This window comes from Notolabrus celidotus, chromosome 2 (assembly GCF_009762535.1).
Source record: "Notolabrus celidotus isolate fNotCel1 chromosome 2, fNotCel1.pri, whole genome shotgun sequence".
In the NCBI taxonomy this organism is placed as follows: Eukaryota; Metazoa; Chordata; class Actinopteri; order Labriformes; family Labridae; genus Notolabrus; species Notolabrus celidotus.
The window spans coordinates 16,467,584-16,491,754 of NC_048273.1; the positions used below are offsets into that span (position 1 = coordinate 16,467,584).

Sequence of the window (24,171 nt, forward strand, 5' to 3'; positions counted from 1 at the left end):
TAGACTACGGGATGCTTTTGGGGAATCTCCAATGCAATGAGAGAAACTTGATTAATGTGGGTGAGATCTCACTCTCTCAGTGACACAGCTTCCACATCCTGTAGCATTGATCAAACTGCAGTGGTACTCAGCTTTTCTCTACTTCTTTTCCCTTTCCTTAAAACATGTAAACAAGTTTCTTCTCCTTCTATCTTTTACAAAACATCCCTCCCTCTGCATTTTTCTACACCACAACCCCTCCACTTGTGTTGACAGGTTGAAAGAGAGTGAGTTGTTGAAAAACTCCTTTGCTTCGCCCTCAAACTCTTGATAGTTTAGTATTTTAGAGTGATTTGTCAGCACGTTATATAAGGCTGTTTGATATCTCTTCACTGCACTTTTTCTCCTTTCCTTCCTCTCATCAGCCTTTTTCTGTCTCACCTCTCCACCCCGTCTCCTCTAGGTTGACAGCGTTTGTGCTGAAGTCCTTTGCCCAATCTCGGGGTTTCATCTTCATTGACCCTGAGGAGCTTCGTGCTGCCAAATCCTGGCTCATCAAACATCAGCGAGATGATGGCTCCTTCCCCGCCATGGGACGCATCCTAAACAAAGATCTGCAGGTACATGTTGTGCCTCGGTAGGGTTAAAGTCTTAGTAAACGACAATGATAGACTTCATGAAGGAGATATCTAGATGAAAAGGGAGGATTTCTTCTACCCCTAAAACAATAACAACATAAGTTAGGAGTGGTCGGCTTGTATGGCATTCTTGTGATCCTATGATTCTTTAAACTTTGTTTTCAGTGTGCTCATGTGTCGGATATAAGATAACTCAGACCACCATGTAAGCAAGCTTAACCAGATCTGAAGAAATAAAGGCCCAAAGAAGATAAAAACCCTTAATATTTACTTTTGGGGGTAAAACTGCAAGGCACAGCATTGTGAACTAAGACACATATTCCCTTGGCAGCCATTTTCAAACACAACGCAAACAGCTTGAAATGAACTGTAAGCTCATGAGCGAATGTTTTGTTCATAGGGAGGTATCCATGGGAAGATCTCACTTACAGCTTATGTGGTAGCAGCTCTCCTGGAGACAGGGATAACTACAGAGGTAAGCAGCTTACTAACACTATCATTAATGTTTGGGTTGAACTTACCATAAAATTCTGTGTCCAATGCATTTTAGCACTTAATTTGAAAGTAGGCTGCATCCTATACACTACCAATATACCAGTTTAAAATGCATATAGAGGTATTTTATTGTGTTACAGTCATAGACTGTATAAAATATGGACGTAGGATCCGTGACGTCACCCATCTGTTTCTGAAGAGCTGTTTTGAGGCCAATCGTCAGCGGCAGCCATATTGCTGCTGTGGAGCCAGTGTGCTGTAAAGAGGTGGAGTTTGAGCCTCCTAGCCAACAGCTACAGTTTTCCCATAGTCAGCTGTGCCTCTCATTGGAAGACTCGTAATCTCAATATCTTCAAAATTGCCACGTTAGAAAAAAATTCACCCCCCTTACGGTGTGAGCTGATCGAGAAATGAGCTATCCAGACTACACTCGTCTTTTGTACCAGGCTGTAAACATGTTTATTTCTGCTGTAAAGTTTAGAACTGGTTGTGTGCAGTGGGTTCGTTCGTACCTAAAGGCAATCAGTGCTGCCACTACTGAGCTCCAGTACTGTGGTGTTAGCTAGCAGGACAGTGAAAACAGAAACTGTGAAACTGTTGCTGAACTTCTTGAACGCAGTGGAAGTCCTCAAGCAGGAAAGAGGTTAAACCTTTTCCCCTTTGTTACACCCCAAAACGAACTGGGTCCTATTTACCGGTGCGACTTATACTCAGGATTTTACTGTACCAAAAATGAGCTAAATTGTAAAGTCTGTTCCTGTTCTCATTCTGGTTTCTCAACAAAAGGGCCAAGCTGACTGGAATTCTCCATGTATAATACATTTACTATTAACAGAAGCCCCATACTAACCCCACTTCAAAATCAAACTATTTCTTTGTCAAGAGAAGCCAAGTGAAAATAAATAGTGCACTTTGTCACCTACAACTGTTTCAAAGCTACACAAATTTGATTTAAAGAGGAAGCTTTAATAAAAGCAAAACTTAGTACACTGCCTGTCCCACTTTGCAACACATACTCCTGCAGCTTGCCTACCAGCCTGTTGTGAATTTAAGCACAGGTCGTGTGAAGACCTATCTCTGCATTCCTGATAGCTGTGAGGATGGATGTGCTGGCAGTCAGCCTACTCATATTTGTTATGCCCCAGTGCTTCTAATCTAATACCTAATCATGTCTTGGACTACATCAAAAGATTTAGGCTGACGTGCAAAGACAATTAAGGTCTGGAAAAAGACACCTTGGTTACATTCCTTGCTATCTCCTTTCTGTTTTTGTCTTTGTTGCACTGCTTTCTATTTTTTTGGGCCACATTTTTCTTTACTCTGTCACTTAAAAAATCAAATACTGGCACCATATAGATGGTTCAATCAGTGTAAGACATTAGAGAAGAGGAAGTTACAACATAAATCCTGTGATATTGTCCTCATGATACATTGCCTACTCTGGCAATATGACAGCCACTATACCTCCGATTGTTTTTCCCTTTGATCACTCCCTTTGTCCACATGGTTGACTCTTTATTTAGCATTTCCCCTCCCTGGCCCCTTCTCATCCATCTGCCCCACTCCCCCTCCACATATTTCTCTCCCAAATGTTTTTTTTTCTCAGGCTGTCTTTTTACAACTGATAAAAACTGAAAATGTATCCCTCACATCAAAGCAGAACCTCCAGCCCCCCTCCAATTTCACTTAATTAAAAGATGACTGCTGCAATTACAGTGAGGGGCTCTAGAGGCCTATCATCTCATGGATGAGAGAGAAGGTCACATCTGCATTGGATGAAAGTCAACTCTCAGCTTTTTAATGGCCAAAATGAATGTTTAGTCAATAACTGAAACACAGCTGAGGAACAGTTGTACACTGAAAGAGATGATGGGGGTAATGATGGTACGTGTGTGTTTGTGTGTTTGTCAGGGTGTGTAGAGGTATGCCTTAGGTCAGGTCATTTAAGAGACTTATCTGATGATCTTAATGAGGAAATGGGGTTGCTGGGCTAGGAAATACAGACTGGCATAAAGAGAAAGTCAAAATTGACCAGATGCGGTATCTTCTAATGCAGGGGTTTCCAAACTTTTCAGCCCGTGACCCCCAAAATATATGTGCCAAAGACTCACGACCCCCACTGTCCCTCAAAGTGATTTAATGTGGATTCATTTAGTTGGTCTTCAGAAAATAAGCCTATCTATATGAGCATGTGGCTGTGTTTCCTGTGCCTTTATGAATTAACCTACTGCTACTGATGCTTTTGATAATTAACTGTTCATTAACCCTAAACTTAGGAGTCATCTGGCAAAAAGAAAGGCAGAAAAACTAATTAAGTGTTTTTATTTTAAAGGTTTTATTCAAGATAAGCTACTATTTTTGTCGATATTTCTTACTATAATGGGTAAAATGTACTATTTTTAGATAACTGTTGTCATTCAACTTTTTTATTGCGTTTTTTCAGTATCTCTTTTTTCACCACAAGTTTAAAAATTATATATAATACAAAACCAACAAAGAGAAGAAAAAATAAATAAATACAAAAAAATACAAAATAAATACATAAAGAAACTAACAATAAAACAGTACAAACAAAAAGGAAGATAGACATAAGAAAACAAGGTCAATAAACAAAAATACATATTTTTAGATAACTTTAAAAAAAATAATCTTGAAGATATCTCACGACCCCCCATTTGTGTCTCGTGACCCCCTAGAGGGTCCCGACCCACACTTTGTGAACCCCTGTTCTAATGTATATTATCTATGGACTGTTAAAATGCCAGGAGAGCATCATTTTAAATATGTGTTTATACTGTATAGATGCATCTCAACATAGATATCAGATATTATGAAAAAGCTGATTTTTTAAAAATCACTTCAAAAAGGTAAACTATCATATATTCTATTTAAAGTGAAATATGTCATGCCTTTGTTTTTTTCAATTTTGATGATATTGGCTTATAGCTCAGAAAAAACAAAAATCCACCTCAGAGTTTTAGAACATTTCTTAATAGAGATCAACAAAATGCTTACAATACAGATATATCCAACTTGTGACTACTGTGTTCATTTATACACTCAATGCTTGATTGGTACTTTACCATGGATTGCTGCATCAAAGTGGCATGGCACGGTAGTGATCAGCCGGTGGCACTGCTAAGGTGTTATTGAAACCCAGGTGGCCTTCAGCTTGTCCATATTTTTGGGTTGGGTGTATCCTATTGTCCTCCGGGACACATTCCCTACGGGGTTCAGGTCAGGCAGGTTTGCTGGCTAATCAGGCACAGTTATATTGTGGTAAGTAAACCGTTTGGCAGGAGTTTTGGCGCTGTGGGCAGGTGCTAAGTCCTGCTGGAAAAGGACATTTGCATCCCCAGCTTTAAAGCAGATGGAGGCATGAAGTGCTCCTTAATCCCCCGGAGATAGTTGTGGTGACTTTGGACTTAATAAAACACAGTGGACCAACACCAGCAGATAACATGACACTCCAAGTCCTCACAGACTGTGGAAACTTCTCACTGGACCTCAAACACCTTGTATTATGTACCTCTCCATTTTAACATGGTACTTAATGGGGATGCACTCACTTTTGGAGCAAGCCTCAAGTGGCTACATGAGGAACTGCAGTTTTTTACTGCTTCTCTTTTCAATTTTGTCTCTTTCAATTTATGTTCTTTAAGCTGCTCAATGAGCCAATACAGTACCAGTCACAATTTTCAATTTAATCAGCTGAGATTCACTCCTTTATATCTTACCTGCTTACACTCTAAAACAGCTTTCATCAACACACAACCAGGATGCCAAATGAAATCTTTCATTTTTGTAAACAGCTATTGAACAAAACCATTATCATGTATTAATTTGTGTATCATATCTGCTCCAGGAGGAGAAGGTTGCAGTGGCCAAAGCCAAGGATTTCTTGGAGAGCAACACCTACTCTGCTGATGACCCTTACACCACGGCCCTGTCTGCATACGCCTTGGCTCTGCTACGAAGCCCTTACGCTCCGCTAGCTCTGCGTCGCCTCAACCACATGGCCATAACACAAGGTGAGGGCCCAGAGATCATGGCCACCCAGTATAAATGTTTTCCCTTTTGTACAGAGATTTCTCCAGATTCTTGAAATCTTTTAATGATATTGTGTACTGTAGATGATGACATTCCAAGATTCTTTGCAAGTTTACACTGGAATGCACTTTTTATACTCACTTATGTTGCTAACCTTGTGCCAATTGACCTAATTAGCAGGGGGATGTTCCTCTAGGTGTTCATTTTAAGTATTACACAACTTTTTCAGTGTTTGGTTGTCCCTGTCTTTCTTGAACTGCATCGCTTTAGATACTTAAAACTTTTTTAACATAAGCATATATTGAAATAACATCATCAACATTTTCAGTTTTGACATATTATATTTCGTTTTTTGCACATTTTTCAATTGCAACTAGGGTTGAAATGGTTGGCAAGCCATTAAACCTTTTTCTATTAATATTTTAAACAGCTTTCCAATGTTTTTGGAATTGCAAAACTGTATGGTGTATTTTTCTTTTAGAACTTTGCAACAGAACTATCACAGTCTAGAGTTAACCTCATTTGCCTTGAGGCTACTTTCAGTGTCAACAATCAGTCAGGCACAAGTGATAGGACAGAAATGACTGTGAATAGAGACAGTGTAATCCTTCAGCAGTAGTTCACTCCAAACCCTCCCTTTCCCTCTCTGTTACTTATCTCACTGTGGGTTTCCTCTGGCTATTTCCTTCTCTTCCTCTTCACTGAAGCTCTTTGCAACTTTTGGCAGATTTAACAAAAGTTCAAGGGAACACAAATTTGTTTTTTCTTTATCACAATAATTTCTATTCCCAAGTGCGATGAAGGCACAGGGTTTGGTTGCATAGTTGCTAAAAGATTCACACAGTTAGGACATTGATACAATGAGTCATAAGATAGAGGATGCCGCCCCTTCGCCCACTCTGTCTCTGTCTCACTTTGTTTGTTTTTTAGACGGACTCACCCACTGGAGTCTGACTGGCAGCACTATGACAGATGAGGACACTTTTATGGGCTTCAGCGATGGCCTATCTCAGTCAGGTATACTGCACAACTACTTTATCTAATATTACCTAACTGTTAGTTTTATAAGAAGGTTTATTTTTCTTCCTCCTCTCATTCTCTTGGCCTGTGGAACAGATCTGATATTGTCTGACACAATAACCTTCTTAAATGATTCTTGCTTGTTCCCAGTGGTGTCAGCAGAGGTAGAGATGACTGCCTACGGTCTTCTCACCTACACCCTCCTTGGAGATGTGGCCTCTGCCCTGCCTGTGGTCAAATGGCTCTCCCAACAGAGGAATGCCTTGGGTGGCTTTTCATCCACACAGGTATTCCTGCTTACTGGCCTCTCTTGACTTCTGTTTATACATTTTTTTTGCATAATCATCCCATGATCGGATTAAAAAACAGGCAAAAATCAGCAGTCTACCATTGAGTTATTGATGCACTGCAAGAGGCTGCATTGCATGAGTCTATGTCACACATAGACCAAAGGTTTTTGCACAATTGCTTTTCACACATCGCTCAAAGCTTGAAGTCTTCCCTGTCGGACAAGGTGGATGGTGGGTCAGATAATGAGTCTCTGGAGGCAGCACATTGCATCAAAAGCACATTGAAAAGGCCACAGTGAAGGGCCACCGGTTCGGCCTAGTGGTTAAGTTGCACGCCCCACATACAGAGGCCATAGTCCTCAGGGGGGCAGCCAAGGTTCGATTCCAACCTGCAGCCCATGTCCCTATTGTATCTCCCTACTCTCTGTCCTGGTTTCCTGCTATATCCACTGTCCTATCTTTTCAGAATAAAGGCATACAAGCCCAAAAATGTGCAGTATGTACTAAAAAAAAAAGGAAAACGCCAGTGTAATTAAAATTTCAGGTTCAAGAGTTTTTTGGAATAAATTGATACAGCTAATGAGAGTTTACTCTTTTTTCATAGTTCAATCTTTCTTTGATTGCCGGTTAATGAGTGAAACTTTCATCAGTTAAACTGATGTTATGAACAGAAATAGGCTTCTTCTACTCCAGTTGTAATATTCATAGCTGATCCTGAAATGAGGTGTGAAGTAGACTTTTCTTTAACCCCTGTACAGGACACCTGTGTAGCTCTCCAGGCTCTGTCAGAGTATGCCATCCTGTCCTACGTTGGGGGGGTCAACCTCACCATCTCACTGGCCTCAACAAACCTTGACTTCCAGGAGACGATTGAGCTCAACAGAGACAACAAGAAACTCCTTCAGAGTGCCAAGGTAAGCTCAATGATAACTTAAACCAAAGATTAATCTTCATCCCTATCAATTCAACTTGTGATTACACATTCTTCAGAGAGGGCGTTTCATTTAAGAGAAACCCCGGTGTTTTAAATCAAGTCAGAAACATTTCCCTCTTTAGCACAGTGATTTATGATAGCAGTATGCACCAGAGCCACACTTTGGCATTCAACATTAATCTCTGGATTTCTATGTCCGGCTGTGGAGTAGCCAAGGACCTTTCCCCTCTGCCAAACCAAACTAGGCTTAACTGGGCTGGATTTCCCAAAAACACCTTGTTGGTCTGTTGATTTAATAACTGTGTTTTATTGGCCTGGTTGCCCACACGTTACAAACTTGATAGTGTGGGCATGAACAACCTTGGCAAGAGCATTGTGGCGTCAGGTCAGCCCTGCTGTGTGAGTAAAAGTGCTCCTGCAGACAGCTACAGTGGCCCAGGTGAGAGAGCAGTATGTTCTCTCTGCTGGGCATGTTCCTCGACTGTGATTAGTGGTGTCAACTTAATTGGGGGCAATTAAAGCCTGCTGGTTGGTAGCCAGGGAAGCACTAGTGGCAGTGCAGCAGCCTACAGCACTCATTCACTTGATAAATGACTCATTCACCTCTCCCTGCCCCCCTCTGACTGTCTTTGTTTTTCTCCTTTCTTCTGTCTCTCTTCTTATTTCTCAGATCCCCAGTATCCCCACAGGCCTTTTTGTCAGCGCTAAAGGAGAAGGCTGCTGTCTTATGCAGGTATTTTACAACTCACACAGCTCACAAAAATACACATTTGCAGTTTTGAACATTGTCCAGAAAAGAGCTGTAATGTTATGCCAACTTCATCTGCTCACAGCAAGAATCTGGCAAAACCGAAGGGTCTTTCTTTGTAGCCCCATGATGCCCAGATTCCTCTCTGTAAATTGGAGTAATCTGCTAGAGTTTAACCAGCTGTTTTGGAAAGTGTTGGTTCCTGTGGTCCCCAGTACAGGATGCTGTTTACTTCCTACCTTGTTACAGACAAACAAAAACCCTTTTTCATAAAAAATGAGAGTCCTTTTATCTGCTTCTTGATGGTATTCTGTTCTCTGTTTTATCACCAAAGAAGGGGCCTGCTTTAAAACCAAACAAGGAAATACATTGTAAAGAAGATGTTTACAAATTTGTTGTTTGGGAAACCTGGATCTGGGATATTTCACAAGTTTTAAGCAGGCAGCTATGGCAGCAGATGTTGGGCTTTGCTTTGCAGTGCCTTTAAAAGTCTTCCAACTCGTTCACCTCAACAGGTTTCATACACACAAACACACAATTTCTCTCTTCACACTTCTAACCCCTCTCTACTTTCTCTCCATCCACACCTCTCCGTGCGTCAACACACCCCTCTGACAGGCCCTCAGGGCCAACAGCACCTGGGCTCTAATGAAATACAAGAGCGGGGCAATCAAAGAGACCTGCCTTGAGTTTGTGTTGTAGATGGACTGGATGTGATGAGTCTACGTCCTGTGCCTCAGGATTGTTTTTTAGTAGCTTTGCTGAGGTCTCAAATCAGTCTGGATGATTTATTTAGAATATTTCTGGGAATAATAATTTTCTGTGAAATCAAAAGAGCATCAAAGCAGTAAGTCCTCAGGGCGAAAAAGTAGCCTTCTAAATGCATGTCCTGTGGCCGGGGAACATGATTTGTGGTTTATGCTTGTAAGGGCTTCCTTAGTCATTTATTTTTCCCTGACTTTCTAGTCTTTTCAAGGTTGGAGGTCCTGAATGTTTGAACTCAAACTAGCATGTTGCCAGTGGATGAGGCCAAAAATTACATTTCATGGCTTTTAGATCCTTTTTTTCAAAAGCATAAACCAATTATAAATATTTGGCAGAAGTACAAACTAACCCTAATGCAAAAGGGCCTCGGAGATTCTCACTCTGATCCTCAAATTCATAAAATTATAACCCAAAGAGAGAGAACAATTGGGAATAGCAGCTCAAGATTTAATCATTGAGCACTAGTATAAAATTAATCTAATCAGAGCTCTTTGGTGTTGCTGGTATCAAGCTGACTCTTACTGTTTGTGTCAAATTTGGCGCCCCCTGTGGACAAAGTGATACCTTTCATCTCTGTGGAGGTGTTTTCTGATGAAAAATATCATCATGCTGTCTTTTAACAGTCAACTGTATCGCTAAATTTGAATATTCGCTCTGAAAAAAGTAAAGTAAAAAAAGAAGCTTATTCTGGTTGTGTGTTCACAACCATCTGGTCTGACACATACCCCCTCACAGCAGATACAGGCACTGGACATTACTGCATGAGAATTGTCTATCTTGCTGCTGATAGTCTTGATGCTTTTTTAGGTCATAAAGAGGCATCGCTTTAAACATCAGACTGTTTCACAACTTGATAAAAGAGGGTGAGATTTGAGTGAAGTGTAGCATTAGATAAGAACTAGCTGAGCAAAGTTTTTGTAATTCATCCTCGTAGGGACTTGAATAGGCGTAGCAAACTTTTTGGCTCATGATCAAATAATCTTTGTGACATTTGAATAAAAATCTCAGCTATGATTCTCATGGTGGCACTACAGAAAAACCTCTTGTGGTTGTTATGAAAATATTTCACAGTAAAATCTTGAGATGAAGGGTTCATCATCAGGGCACAATGAATGCACCAATGTAATCATAATCCATTCAGCACTCTGTTTTAGCTTTGAAGGTCTCGATTTTAAATGACACATTTCTTGAAAGATGTACGCTAACTTGTCTTTTTTGTCTTTAGATCGACGTGTCTTACAATCTACCTGACCCAGTATCCAAGCCAGCCTTCCAGCTCAAAGTGGACCTGAAAGAGCCCTTTCAGGAGCGACACCAGCAGCCTCCATCTTCATCAAATCCCCGTCATCCTCCTCCCTCACGTTCCCGGAGCCGCGCTGACAACCGCTCTGAGCTGAACCGGAAGCGGCGGGCACCGATTGATGACGACGATCCAGCGGCATACCAGGACAAAATGGACTTCCACATCTCTTTGGAAGTCTGTGCAAGGTAGAAGAAACATTTAGTAAAAGTAATACACACATTTGAAAGTCAGACACAAACAATCGCCCATTTTGATACTCAACCCAACTCTCTGTGCAGGTGGCTCCATTCAGGCTCGTCCAACATGGCTGTCATCGAAGTTCCGATGATTTCTGGTTTCCGAGCAGATGTTGAAAGTCTGGAGAGGGTATGAAACCACATCAGTATGCATGCACACACGTCACCCAAGGTTTTGAGGATTTTAAATCCTTTTTATTTTACTCAAACCCAAAGACAACAACAGTTTTTGCTGTTGTTGGTTGTTATTGGCTGACAGATTGCTCGCCAGGCACTGCTTGTAGTAGAAAGTGCCCCAAACTGAAAGGCAGAGAAAGAGAGACAGATGTATCAACATCTGGAGGAGACTTAATGAAAAGCAGTATGTCATCAAATACATCAGATTCATCACATGTACACATTCACACCCACAAGCATGTATCTCCTGGTTACCAGTGTAAACAAACCCCCACATACTTTGGATATGGATATTAATTTGGGGCGTTGGAAGGTGTAAATATTTATCAGAGGAGAGGGAGTCAAAATGTTAGCCGTCATTCTTTCCATTGAAAATGTTGGGCTGAGCACATCCTACAGACTCTTTCTTGTGTGATCAGCTTCTAACTGCTGTGTGTTACGCACATGTACATTTGTGTTTCATGTGTGTTTTTGTGTGTTTCTTAGTCACAGGAATGGTTAAGGACAACTGATACACACACACACACACACACACACACACACACACACACACACACACACACACACACACACACACACACACACACACACACACACACACACACACCTTATTGATACCTTAGAGTAGCTTGGTTAAACGTGTGCAATCTATAAAGGGCAAAGTGAATAGGAGGACTTATTTTAATGATCAGTAGATTGGACTTAAGGAGTGACAATCAAGGACGGATGTGCAATCTGACGAGTGGCCCACTTATTGTGAATGAGGGAAAGTGATGTTAAATTTAAGAGCAGGATCCAGGTCAGCTCCCCAGCCACCCATCAGAAGCCTGTCCCTCATTACTGACAATTATGGGGCCTCAGTCTGCAGGCTTCTACTTTTAAAAGAGCCACCTCTCCAGCTACCTGGGGAGATGTTAAACATTTGCACACACATCCATACACACATACACACATACACACATACACTGTGAGTGTGCTGATCGAGGCTGACCTGAGTTGCAGTGGCTAACAAGCTCAGTTTACACCCCTGCTGGCCTCCCTTGGAGTTTTACTGCTGCCTGCCCGACTGCCACTTGCATTCCTCAATTTTATGGTGGCAAGCTTGGCTTCTGCAGTCATGTCTAGATGCTTTCATAGAAGCTAAAGTCATGAATGATAATTCCGGTGACTGACCGGGAGTTACCACAGCCTCTTATCACCTAATATAATGGGCTTTATTTACCAGCTGGGGACACGGTGTGCTTGTAACATTTGAGCTATGGGAGTTCACTGGCAATGTTAGATGCTGGTTAGACAATATTTTTTTGAAAACAGAGGAACAGCTTGTCTAGTGTGTGCATCTGTGTGTGTGTGTCTCGGTGGCGCCAGCGCAGGCTAAGCACCTCATAAACCCCTGCTCTCCAAAGGCTGCCACCTTTGACAGAATGAAAAATCCCCCCATGTGGGGAATTAACTCTGCCAGTTCTCTATGCACACTCAGATTTGCAGTAAAGAAATTACTCATTCATGAACTCAAAATCACAAGATACGGCTATGCATGTCTGACCCAGCTATACGTTTGAGTACCATACCTGCAACCCCAATTCCAAAAAAGTAGGGATGCGATGTGAAATTTTGATCACAACAGTTTTTGATGGTTTGCAAATCATATTAACCCTTTATTTACCATAAAATCCAGAATTTAAGTCACACCAATACATAAAACGAATTCTCTTTTGGAGGGGGGCTCCCAGAGGGGTTTCATCTGTGTTCTGGCGTGAAGACATCTATTGATTTCAGCAACATGAAGTTTTTATGCAGATGTTATTGCCACCTTACCAGCTACCCGTAAGGTGGGTGAGCACTCCCTACAGTAGCTTTGATGGTTACTTACGTAATCTTCAAATGCATGATTATGGCCTATTGAGAGAGCAAAGCTTTGAAAATCGGTGTTGCTAGAGTCGTCCTCCTCACTATGTATCCAGTGTGTTTTGCAAAACAAAGTGCTTCCTTCTTTGAGCGCCATCTTCCGAGTAAGATACCATCACACAACAGAATACCTCACTTTGCATCTTATACACGTACTGATGATGAAAAAATAGGGGTTTTGTTGTTGGTGATGACAACACCTGGTGCATTTGATTGCCAAGGACCGCATCTTTAGTGTCTAATGTAACCATTTTAAGTGTTTAACCACAACCTTAACCCTTACCTAATCTTAATCATAACTTTCTCAACAAGAGATGAGAGATGCAGGGGCGTGTCCAGAACTTTTTGACCGGGGTGGCCCAACTGAGGCTCTCACACAGGCAAGGGTGGCCAGTTCATTTACAAATGAATAACATTTACCCTTTCTGTCTTCACAACCTACTTTCAGTAAAGTATTAAACAGTTGTTATATTCCTTTTGAATTAAAAAAAACATGACAAAGTGGCATAAATCTTCTAAGTTGGATTCTTTAAGGACTTACAAAAGATGTTTTTTCAAAGTCACATTTGAGGGCACTAATGAAGAAATCTACTGTCAGCCTTTTAACTCATCCCAAATTATAGATTTTAACAGAAACCCCACCTCTGACAAGGCGAAAAAACAATCATAGTTTAGAACCTTGGGGTGGCCTCTGGGGTGGCCAATTGGATTCCAAGTGGTGACAGTGCCACCCTTGGCCCCCCCTCTGGACACGCCACTGGAGAGATGGAGTCCTGAAAGTGCAGCCTCCTCTGCAGACACATGAATATTGAATAAAAGTGTGTCTTCTACACCACATTTTACAGTACTTAAAAAAGTACTAATTAGGTTAATTTGCCACAGGTCGGTAATATGGCTGAGTTTAATAAGGGCATTGTAGAGATAATCTTGAGTCTCTCTGACGTAAAAGTGGTAAGAGGTTGACCACATTGTGAGAGACTGCGTGACCAAATAGGTCAGTAACTTTAGAACAATGGTCCTCAGCATGAAATAAGCAACAATTTGGGGCTTTTATCAACTTAATCATGCTCCTGTCTCAACTATTTAAAATGTGTTGCTTACATCAAACTTAGTATTAGCATACATTTTTCATAATCATACATTTTTCAGTTTCAACATTTGATTTGCTGACAATTGAATATAGGCTTCAAATGATTTGCAAACCATCATTCATCATTCTGATCTGACACAGCGACCCAACTTTTTGGGATGGTGTCATGGTATAATCGCTGAACAAGCAGTTACAGAGGAAAGCTAGGAACTCTTGTTGATGTCAGCTAATTTGTATCTAATTGCCAATTCCATGATTGGTGGTGTTTATTTTCCAAACCAACCATCACGCCAGGGCAAGATGCATGTGGTTTGCATTCCAGTTGTTACCCACAGAGCACATTCAAATGTAGACCATGTGGGCTCTGAGAGTCGGGTGGTAAGGGCACTGTACCCTGTAAAGATTCACACTCACACAGTTAACATTTTGGATGTTTGAAGCAGCTTCAGTGAAAATATCATTTATATCATCCTGACGTCCAGGACTGATTGTGTCTGTTTTATTCCTTCAGTGTTAGTTAATTCAGTATGTTTGTTGTTCAGGCACACAGTTATGGCTCCTGTGGCAGAGGTTAAAGGATTGATGACAACTTCAGGACTCTACAAATAAGAGTGCTCGTCAACACATCCAAATTACATGTAAAACCAAAAGTACATGTAAACACATGTTTTTTTTTACACGTTTATTAATGTTGTAGTACTCAAGACCGGTCTTTGTCTCGAGGCCACTTATTTAAGGTCTCGGTCAAATCTCAGAATAGAAAGCATTTTCACTCGGTCTTGGACTTGGCGGACTCCTTATTTTATATTGAGACCTGTCGAGACCACCACTGATGCACTCTGTGTCTCTGTCATTACTGTGATAAGAGAAAAAATGAAACTTATGGACTCAAAAGAAAGGCAACAAGGACAAAACCAAACCTTGTTTGTTGCTAAACAGAAGTCTTTTATTTTGTTAACTCTCATGATGATTTTTCATTGTTATATATGGTCTTGCCCTGCCTTGGTCTTGGTCTTGACTCGGTCTCGATCACTAAATGTCTTGGTCTTGTCTTGGTCTCGGACACGTCTTGGTCTTGGTTAATGTGGTCTTGACTAATGTTTATGATTTTAGGATTCATCATAATTAATATAAAAATAATAGCTACACATGTTTAGCACGCGATGGAACTGTCCATTCAACTGTGGTGCTGATTGCTATTATTTATATCTATTTTCATGTCAATGAACACAAGGTTTTCCATTAGAACCCAATATAAAGCTGGCCTAAGTACATGTCCAAGTAATGAATGTGCATAATTCTAATAATACACTACAAATCTGTTGTATTTTCATTTTCTTCATTCTGATATGATTTATTATTTAATATGATTTTTTTAGGACAAGTTAAAGATAGATCTGCATGGCAAAATTTGTTCTTTCAGAAAAGATGACAGCAAGTGGCATTTTTTCACAGTGATATACGGATATTATGTGGAGGCATCACAGAGGTACTTTAACAAATATGGTCCCACTAAAGTGCTTCTCCAAGTATGTAAATACCCCACACACCCACAAATAATAACGTAGGAAAGGGTCTGAACAAACTCTACCACTAAGTCTGGTCAAAATCTTAAAGTCTGAAGCTACACAGGTTTGGTTAAATTCTGTTGCATTCTGCATTTTTACAAAAACTAAGCTAGATTTTTCACCGTCTTCCCCAACAGCTGCTGATGGACAAGCGAGTGGGTCTGAAAAGATATGAGCTGAACGGAAGAAAAGTGTTGTTCTACTTTGACGAGGTGAGTTTAACCTGAGGTCCTACATGTTTTGACGATCAGATTCTCACCAGATTTCAGGCAGGGTCAGGGGGAATTTTGTGTGGGTGTTAAAGTTTATTAATGTGCATATTTTTCCCTCTACACTGTTTGTTTTTCTGGATGTTGTTTTTATTTTTCTGTCTGTCACCCCTTCTTAGATCCCTAGCCAATGTATGACGTGTGTGGACTTCCAAGCTGTCAGAGAATACATTGTGGGCAAGACAGCGCCTGTTCCGGTCAAGATCTATGACTACTACGAACCAGGTGTGCCTCTGATGAATATTTTTAGTACCACTGTTTAAAGAGACACAGAGTAGGAAAACCGTCTAACTCACCATGATTTATGAAGTGGCTTCTTTTAAGTGGAAATGGGGAAGTTTATGACCTAGTTATGGTGAGCGTAATCATTGTTTTGTGTGTGTGTGTGGATGTGTGAATGTGACGGTGTGGGTTGGTCTCTGCATGTTGTGTAGCCTTTGAGGCCACCCGGTTCTACAACGTTAGCGAGAGCAGTCCGCTGGCACGGGAGCTCTGTGATGGACCCACTTGCAACGAGGTGGAAAGTTCAACCAATCAGTGGATAGGTAAGACTTTTGCTGTATTCCTTATGATTCACAGATGCCCAACTTCCATCAGCCCCTAAATAAACACACTTTTTCCTGCAGGATTTGTGCAGACAAACCAGTGTAACAATGTGTTTGGCTGTCTGGAGGAGGAACAGTTTGAGCGCTGCACATGCTACAGGGACTGTGGTTATGACGGAGAACCAGTTTGTGGGTCGGACGGGCAGCTCTACCAGAACCAGTGTCAGATGGAGGTTTTCGCCTGTCGGAATGGGACACGCATCAAGCAGGTTCCTCTGTCCCAATGTCCACAGGGTAAGAGCTCTCCTACTTTATAGAACTCAGACTACATGACCGTCTCATGCAGCTGCTTGAACTTCCTTAACCTGATTTTAGATCTCTTAGTCTCCACCTAGATGGTTAAACAGAGTCTGCTCATTGGACCAACAGTCACTGAAATAGAGATGAGCAGCTGCGATAATGGGAGATAATGTCATCTCATCAGAGTTTCTGTGAGAAGACTTTGGCTGGTTATAGAATAGACTGAAATTAATATTTTTTTGGCCTCTAAAAGCAAACAGGACTATCAGTGAAAAGACTGATTATTTATATGTATACAGTTATATTCAATGCTGTTAACTTCTGCAACTGGTAAGGTGCAAGATGGTGTAGTGGACTGCACAGCGCTGAAACAGCCTGCGTTTACATTTTATACAGCAAAGATTTACACTGAGTGACAAGTTTGACATAGTTTAGGAGTAGGAGATATTTCTTCAGAAATCACTACTGGCACATGTAGGTGATGATCAGTTTGTCAGTGCTCCAAACACACAGCATCTGTCTGTCGTCGCCATCAACATCAAACATACAGAAAGTTATCTCCAGGACCTGTGGTTGAACTTCAAATACAGTTTTTTACTTGAGGCTAAGCCAACGCTTTCAGCCACTGAGGTGCTGCACCTGGATAACCCAACTGAAAGAAATAAACTTGAAAATATATTTGCTACTTGAACACTTTAGTCTGTTTATTTCTCATGAAAAGCTCCACATTTAACTCCTGCTGCTTCAACGGTCAAAACTTCCCCTTCCTGGGGGAACACCTGATCAGACAAAAGAGGTTCCTACCTACCTTACTTTGTCCACAGGGGGCGCCAAAATCAACACAAAGTGAAAGTTCCCGACGGGAGCTTTGAAGAGTGAAACAACTACCTTGCTGAATATGTGACAAACTAAACTTTCTTTAGATTCTTTAGAGTGGTTAGGGCAAAACAAGCTGTTGTCTTACATGAACACATTGTCTGGCTGAATCAATGATGTGAAAAAAAGACATGCGATAATGCCACTGTAAGACTTGAAGGAAATGATTACTTGGACTCAATTTTACTTTGATTTGAAAGAATGCGTTGTATACTCCTCCATATCTCATCTTTCCATTTTAATCTCTTTAGGTCAGTAAATATTTTGGTTAGGTCTAGAGCAGGGATTAGCTAACCGTAGTCTTCATATTTTTGCAATAGCTGGGATCTTTCTCAGAAATTGAGAATATATCCCTGAACTTGTTTCTCCCCTCAGAGGAATAAAGTGTGTCTGTATAAGGTTGTGTTCTCGTGATCTCCTGTGATCTTGTGTGTTTTATTGGATGCAGTCAGTTGCCTTTGATGTATTACAATCTGAGTGTGTAATCATTCGCATGCCCATTGTTCATGTATCTGTGTGTTTGTGTGTGTGTGTGTGTGTGTGTGTGTGTCTGTTTGCATGCACAAGCACGTGTGTGTGGATGCTCATCTGTGTGCTGTGATCTGAGCTGTAGAAACAGCTGTTCAGGTGTTGAGCTGATTACTGGATGAGTTTTCTGAGGAGAGCAACCCACCGCGCCCCCCCAACCCCCCCAGCCTCCCCCCACCTCCCCCTTGCTTTCTGCTGTATTACAGGGCTCTCTCCAAATGACAGAGTGCTTTTGTCCAGCCCTTTGAAATCCTTGTCACATTCCTTTCCGACGCACAGCCCAACAACAAAGGAGCCTTCATGTTGCGGAGCAGATTGGGAAAAAGCATAGACAAAACTTTGGTGGGAAAAGACCTCAGTTTGTGCCAAGTGGTTCATGCTGTAGATTATCAAAAGAATCATATTTTTGTTTCAGGCTCCCCGACCTTGTTTGTTTGTGTATGCTTGTGTGGGGGAGATTCCTGCCACCATTTTCCTGTTTTGAAAGGAAAAAGATACAATTTGTTTCCACACACGGTCCCTCTGGCTGCTATTTTTGGACTGATTCTGATGCAGGCCCCTGTTGAGACTAAGTGTACATCATTATTTTGCCAAGAAGTGTTGCGCAGTGGGCTGGATAATGCTTCTGTGCTGTATTTAGATTATGCAACACTGAACCTCTGTTGATTTCATTACTCCCTTTCTAGTGGGTGCAGTGGCAGCCACATAAATGTCAATAATCTAATGTGTGTGTTTTTATTTCCAGTGGAGACCACGGTGGAGGACAGGCAACCAATAACACGACAGGAAACTGAGCAGCCCTCTGTGCCTGTTCACACAGGTAACTCTTTAGAACTGCAACTTTCCCAGATTGTGCACGCATCCAGCCCTCACCCCTTCACATGTTTTCCTTACCACCTCTTTCTTGCTCTCTTACTTCCACTCCATCTGCCAGGTGAGTATTACCCTTCACTAAGGGCAGTACTACTCAATAACTCCCGCCTTCAGAGGACTTACTCCTTGACTTGAAAGTTTTCCTGATGAGGCACATGTTCTTTGAGTGAGCAGCATGTTATCTCTGCTGTCTGACGCTACAGTTTGATTGTTCAAGGAATCAATAAGTCAATCCAAGCCCATGTGTCAGCAAAATGTAAATGTAGTGTTCAGACTTTAGGCGTGTGTGTGTCTGTGTGTGTGTGGGGGGGGGTAACAGGAGTTGACAAGGGCGGAAGGAAGAAAGAGTGAGAGACAAAGAGATGAAAGGGTGCATGGGGGATGTGGAGCCTGAAAAAATGAGTGAGTAGAAAGAGAGTCAAAGAGGGATGAGCAGAGGGAAAAGATGAAAGAGAAAAAAAGAGGGTAGAAGGAGAGAAAGGTAAAGAAGAGGAAAGGAGATATGTAGGTGGGGTGTGTGGCAGAACATTCCCCAGCCACCACATCATGTCTACAACCGGTGTGATAAATAGGTGGATAGGTTTCGCACTACGGGCTTGATTGTTGCTCTGCCATGAGTTTGGATCAGCTACCACTTTCAGAGAGGCAGCCAGAGAATTCCTGCGAGGAAGTTTGGCTGCATGTGGAAGGAGGATGTGGTTGTGTCACATTTGGCAATGAAAACATAAAAAGGCACTGTGGTTATTCAGAAGTTGCAGGAGCGTGCATGAAGTACATGTATGCTGCATGTGCATGGACTGCTTGTGCTTTCACTGATACGAAACATTAAGGTCTGCCTGTGTGAATGTTTGAGTTGTGTACAGGTGTGTGTACATTTATGTGTGTGTGTGTGTGTGTGTGTGTGTGTGTGTGTGTGTGTGTGTGTGTGTGTGTGTGTGTGTGTGTGTGTGTGTGTGTGTTTGATGTGGCACAGCCTGCACTGACTTGTTTCCCAGCCTGCAGCTCCCAGTAGCTGCTGCTTACAAAGCTGCTCACAGTCAAAGGTCTCCTTGGTACAAAAGCTGACACTTCACACTCACCACAGGAATGCTGTTATGTTATAAAACACACACATATATGTATCTTTATATGCACACACTAACACATATTGCATGCTCACACAGGCAAATACACCCGCCCACTCTGAAAAACACACACACTCACCTAGAATATGATAACCCTGGGATGATTAGATTGAATAAGTACTGTAAAAATACTGTCATTGTAAACCATTAGAATGTTGACGACATGCCCGCTAAGTGCACTCAGAGTGTAATAGGTGAAGGCGGGCTGTGCCAAGGAAATGACAGTTTCCACTGGAACAGTGGAGGAAGCTGAAGCTCAGGAATTAGCTTCCCTGTGCAGACTTGTCTTATGAGTGAACTCTACAAGAGATCAACATACAGTTAAAGGGATACACAGACTTGCAGGCTTAATTTGAAATGAGATTGTCTTCATTTGTATACATTTTGGTAAAACTTTAAAATTCTCCTTTCAGAAATCAAACGTTTGGCATATTTTTGATGTGTCTTGTGCATGTCTGTGCGTGTGTGGGGGGGGTTGAACAGAGGCTGATGAGTTACAAAAACTTTAAAGACCTAATGTCTGGTCATGCTGGACCCATACTACCCGCTCAGTCAAATAAGCATTTAGTAGAGGTATACTCTTTTTGGAAAAAGTAGTGACTTTGAATAAGCATGCTAATGTTTGTGAGAATACAAAATTTTAGGCAAAGAGGGACCCCTACTGTCTGTGATGGGGTATTGCTTCAAGAGCATTAGATTTACAAATCATTAAAGATGCGCTGTGGAGCAAACAAGAGTTTTGTTTTCAAACAGTGAAAAGTGCTGCCATCTGTGCGTGTCACTGGGATGTAACAATACATTTGTCCCTTATAGATTTGAAAAGCTAATGGGTTAATGGTTCAGTTATTAGCAGCATTTAGACTTGGAAGAAATGGTGTATGATTTTTGTATGTACGTTTAAATGAGTATATAATCACCTGAACATAAAAGTCATTTTGATTTTTGTTAACTTCGAAAGGGTCTTTTATGTCTACACAAGAGTGCGGGCAACCATTTTGCACCACCGTGTTTCCAGTGTGGAACACAATGGATAGGACTATTAACATATGCGTTTTGGTACTTTGTGAGTGGCAGCAAAGAATGCACCAGTTGGAGGACAAATGAGAAGAGAGTTGTTGACCTTACATTTTTATTGATGGTGAAAACTTGACGAATAGAGGATCATACTTATCATGCATCAGAGGAGCTTCTAGTCCTCGTAGGCCACCGTCGCTTCACTGATGGAAGGGGTGAGCAAGAGAGCGTTTAAGCCTAGAATCTGACACTAGCTATCGCTCAATATTTCCATTGTTCGGCACTGCACCTTTAAAATGCAGAGTCAAATTATTTTTAATGACCTCTTTAAGGCTTCCAAATTAAAATCAGATGGCTAGCTTGATGATTGACTTAGTCTTACTCAGTTAAAATGCTACACACACACACAGTTACATGCCACGATCAGCAAAAGGCTGGTATCACAGAAAAATAACAGAAGATCTATAACAGCAAAAATGGACTGTGACTGAGCCATAACATTGCCCCCTCCTCTACCATAGGTATGTGATGTGTATTTTTCTCAATGAAGCACATTAAGTGATGGGGATGTAAATGTAATCAACTAATATATATACAGTATGAATACATAGATGTTGTAATATAACATCCTTGTTTGTATTGGTCCCTAGCTAAATCTTGCTGTTGGCTTATTTTCTCTTTTTAAGAAACAACATTTCATTTTAATGTGCTTAATGTAGCTTAATTAATACAATTACTATTTCCAAACAGCCAAATGTTTTCATTGAAGGATACACATTGTGTATGAAAAAATAAAAAAATGTTTTTCAAAGGTTCATCGCTTTGATAGGACACCCTTAAATCACAAACAGCTGCAAATAAATAAATAATCTCATCAGAACCTGTCTTGTAAACAGCCGTGTTGGCGAAAGATTGTTGTGTAGCACCAAAATCAAAACAAATGCACATGCTGAAAGATCAAAATCTTTTCGTTGATCTTTTAACCACAAGAAGGGCCAAAAATGGAAAGAAAATAAAAGCTCCTCTGCGTCATGCCTCATTGTTACTCTTGTAATTTTATTGTACCTCTCCCTAATGCCTCCAGGTGAAGAGGAGCAGGGCTCCATGGCAGAAGTGTCCTACTACTCCTACGAATATGACCCGGACTCTGAGCCTTTCCTTGCTGACGCAGATGGAGGGGACCATTTTGACCTTCTTAAAGGGGATGTAGAGCAGAAGGTTCTCCTGCCAGCAGATACCCAGATAACCACACTGGACACAAAGAACACCCCTGAGCGATGGTATGAAGTGCATCTGAGTGTTTCGTTTCATTGGATGTAGGATATCTGGATCTAGTTCTAGTCTTTTGCTTTACCTACTGTAGAATAAGATCAAAGTACAATGTGTAGTTGTATTTTTGAGTGAGTACATGGTAATTATTTAGAAGGATTCTGATTACAGATATATTTTCAATAAAGCATCATATCTTAGTCAATCCTGTAGTGAAAATGTGTCCTATTTTCTTGTCATCCACAGAAACGCCTAAAGACTGAAGCCATACCCACCTCCAAATTGTACATTATTTGTGAATATGCTAGTGAATGGAAAGAGAAGAGAGTCCTGTGACTTGTCCTGCCTGAAAGGAAGAGATGGTGGAGTCTGGAGAGTGAGAGAGTGACTGTGTATGAGTGTGTGTGGATGCATTTCTATGTATGTGTGTGTGGTTGGTTGTGACTGTGTATGACTGCTGTAAAGCAAGGTTCCTCCAGACTTTGTTTCCTTCCTCCAGACTCCTGGTCACCAATAGTCACCATAGCGTCTTTGTTATTCACTGTACTGCCTTTATAATCACTAGAAGAAATAATCAAGTATTTATGTTTGTAATTACACCTGACTTTAAGCAAAATATTTTGTTATATTTTCTATCTGTGGTATTTATTTGTAGCTAGAGGTCATATCATTTTATTTTTTTGCCCACTCTTACAGTCTGCTCTTTTTCCTTGTGATTCTTTGAATTCAAACAAAAGAAATGTGCTGTCAAAGGCATTTTTCTTTCTGTCATAGCAAGCTTTAACCCAATCATTGATAAAATTCCTGTGCTGGTATCCTGCTGTAAAAGACATATGTTAGCCGTATGCTTTACAGAAACATAAACTCAGATGTTCTTCATTTTTAAGGTATTTTTGACGCTTTTTGACTGTAACAGACAGAACAGCAGAGACTGACAGGAAACATGAGGAAAGAAGAGGACTGACATGTAACGAAGGCCTCTGGCCGACTCAAACCACCAATCTTACAGCTACAAGATAAGTGTGTATGGACCCCTGGTTCACAAGGACACACCAATCCAACCAAGACACCAACAACATCTACTCTCAAGTCACCTTTCACCTTACCTACCTTGAGATATGATTGTACAGTTCATAAGCTATTGTGTTTTTGTTTAAAATTTTGATTCGTGAAGCAATCAACTGAAAAATCATGAAGTTTTGAATTAATGTAAATGGACCAAATTTGATCAAATGTAGTCCCTATTCATTTCAAATATTGTGCTTTTTAAAACAAACAAGAATAAAATTTGTATACAATACAAGGCTTTGGTTTTGTTGCCTTTGCATTTCCATGCTTAAAGAACTGGCTCATCCGTCCTGTTCCTCACACTCCCTCACTTTTGGTGAAACCGAAGCCGTTACACTTCTTGTGACTGCATTTGATTAATACCTTTACCCTTTCTGCTTTTCAAAGAGTTCATTCCTTGCAGATGCAGCACAGTATGTGGATCTGCTCCTGCAGCGGAGGAGCAGCAGGGCAGTTGTTTTTGAAAGCTGTGTTGCTCCATTTCCTTTGAAAGGCTAGTTAAGTCTGGAGATCATTTCCTGTCAGCAGTGAGCTGTATTACAGGCCTGCTGCTTCAGAGGGCTCTCTGCTTTGAGAGCTGACTATATGACCCCTGGCATGCTTCTGCGTCAGCAACAAAAAGCATATGCATGTGGGCTCAAGTTAATACACTGTATACTGTACATCTTAAGGTTTCAGTGTGCACTGTGTGTTAGTGTAACCAAAAGCAGCAGCAGGGAGAGTGGGAGCCTGTTAAAGTTTAATGTTTGCTTTCTGCACGTCACTAGTCGACCCTCTCACTGTGGCCTCTGGCTACTCAGTCCTTTAATCGTATCGCTTAAATCCCCACTTCAAATCATCGATATGATTAGAGGAGAACTGCAGCTGCATCTGCATAATCACTTTGACCTTAAATTAAAGATGAGTAATCGAAAGACTGTATGTTTGCACTTTGGTCTATCATTCCTCAAAGTATGCTGCACTTCATCCAACCCTGCATCTGTGTCTGTTAGGGGAACAACATCTATGAAGTTAAAGGTTACAGATCTTACTGCTCCCTCGAAGCTCTGAGCAGATGCAACAGGATTCTTTCTAGCCTTAATGGAAAAACTGTGTCCCTGTAGA

The 24,171-nt window shown here is 41.1% G+C and overlaps 1 protein-coding gene across 1 annotated transcript in view; it reads left to right on the forward strand.

The window, feature by feature from the left end:
• cpamd8 (C3 and PZP like alpha-2-macroglobulin domain containing 8) overlaps positions 1-23,302 on the forward strand; it is a 47,727-nt gene extending 24,425 nt beyond the window's left edge. The window contains exons 29-44 of the mRNA XM_034705567.1: positions 443-599; positions 1,018-1,092; positions 4,978-5,143; positions 6,093-6,179; positions 6,333-6,469; positions 7,231-7,386; positions 8,077-8,139; positions 10,145-10,407; positions 10,501-10,588; positions 15,339-15,413; positions 15,590-15,695; positions 15,905-16,015; positions 16,097-16,309; positions 18,465-18,539; positions 21,815-22,010; positions 22,246-23,302. Coding sequence (XP_034561458.1) covers positions 443-599; positions 1,018-1,092; positions 4,978-5,143; positions 6,093-6,179; positions 6,333-6,469; positions 7,231-7,386; positions 8,077-8,139; positions 10,145-10,407; positions 10,501-10,588; positions 15,339-15,413; positions 15,590-15,695; positions 15,905-16,015; positions 16,097-16,309; positions 18,465-18,539; positions 21,815-22,010; position 22,246 — 1,969 coding nt within the window. The 3' untranslated portion in view covers positions 22,247-23,302. The remainder of the gene's footprint in view (positions 1-442; positions 600-1,017; positions 1,093-4,977; positions 5,144-6,092; positions 6,180-6,332; positions 6,470-7,230; positions 7,387-8,076; positions 8,140-10,144; positions 10,408-10,500; positions 10,589-15,338; positions 15,414-15,589; positions 15,696-15,904; positions 16,016-16,096; positions 16,310-18,464; positions 18,540-21,814; positions 22,011-22,245) is intronic.
• The last annotated feature ends 869 nt before the right edge of the window (positions 23,303-24,171 follow it).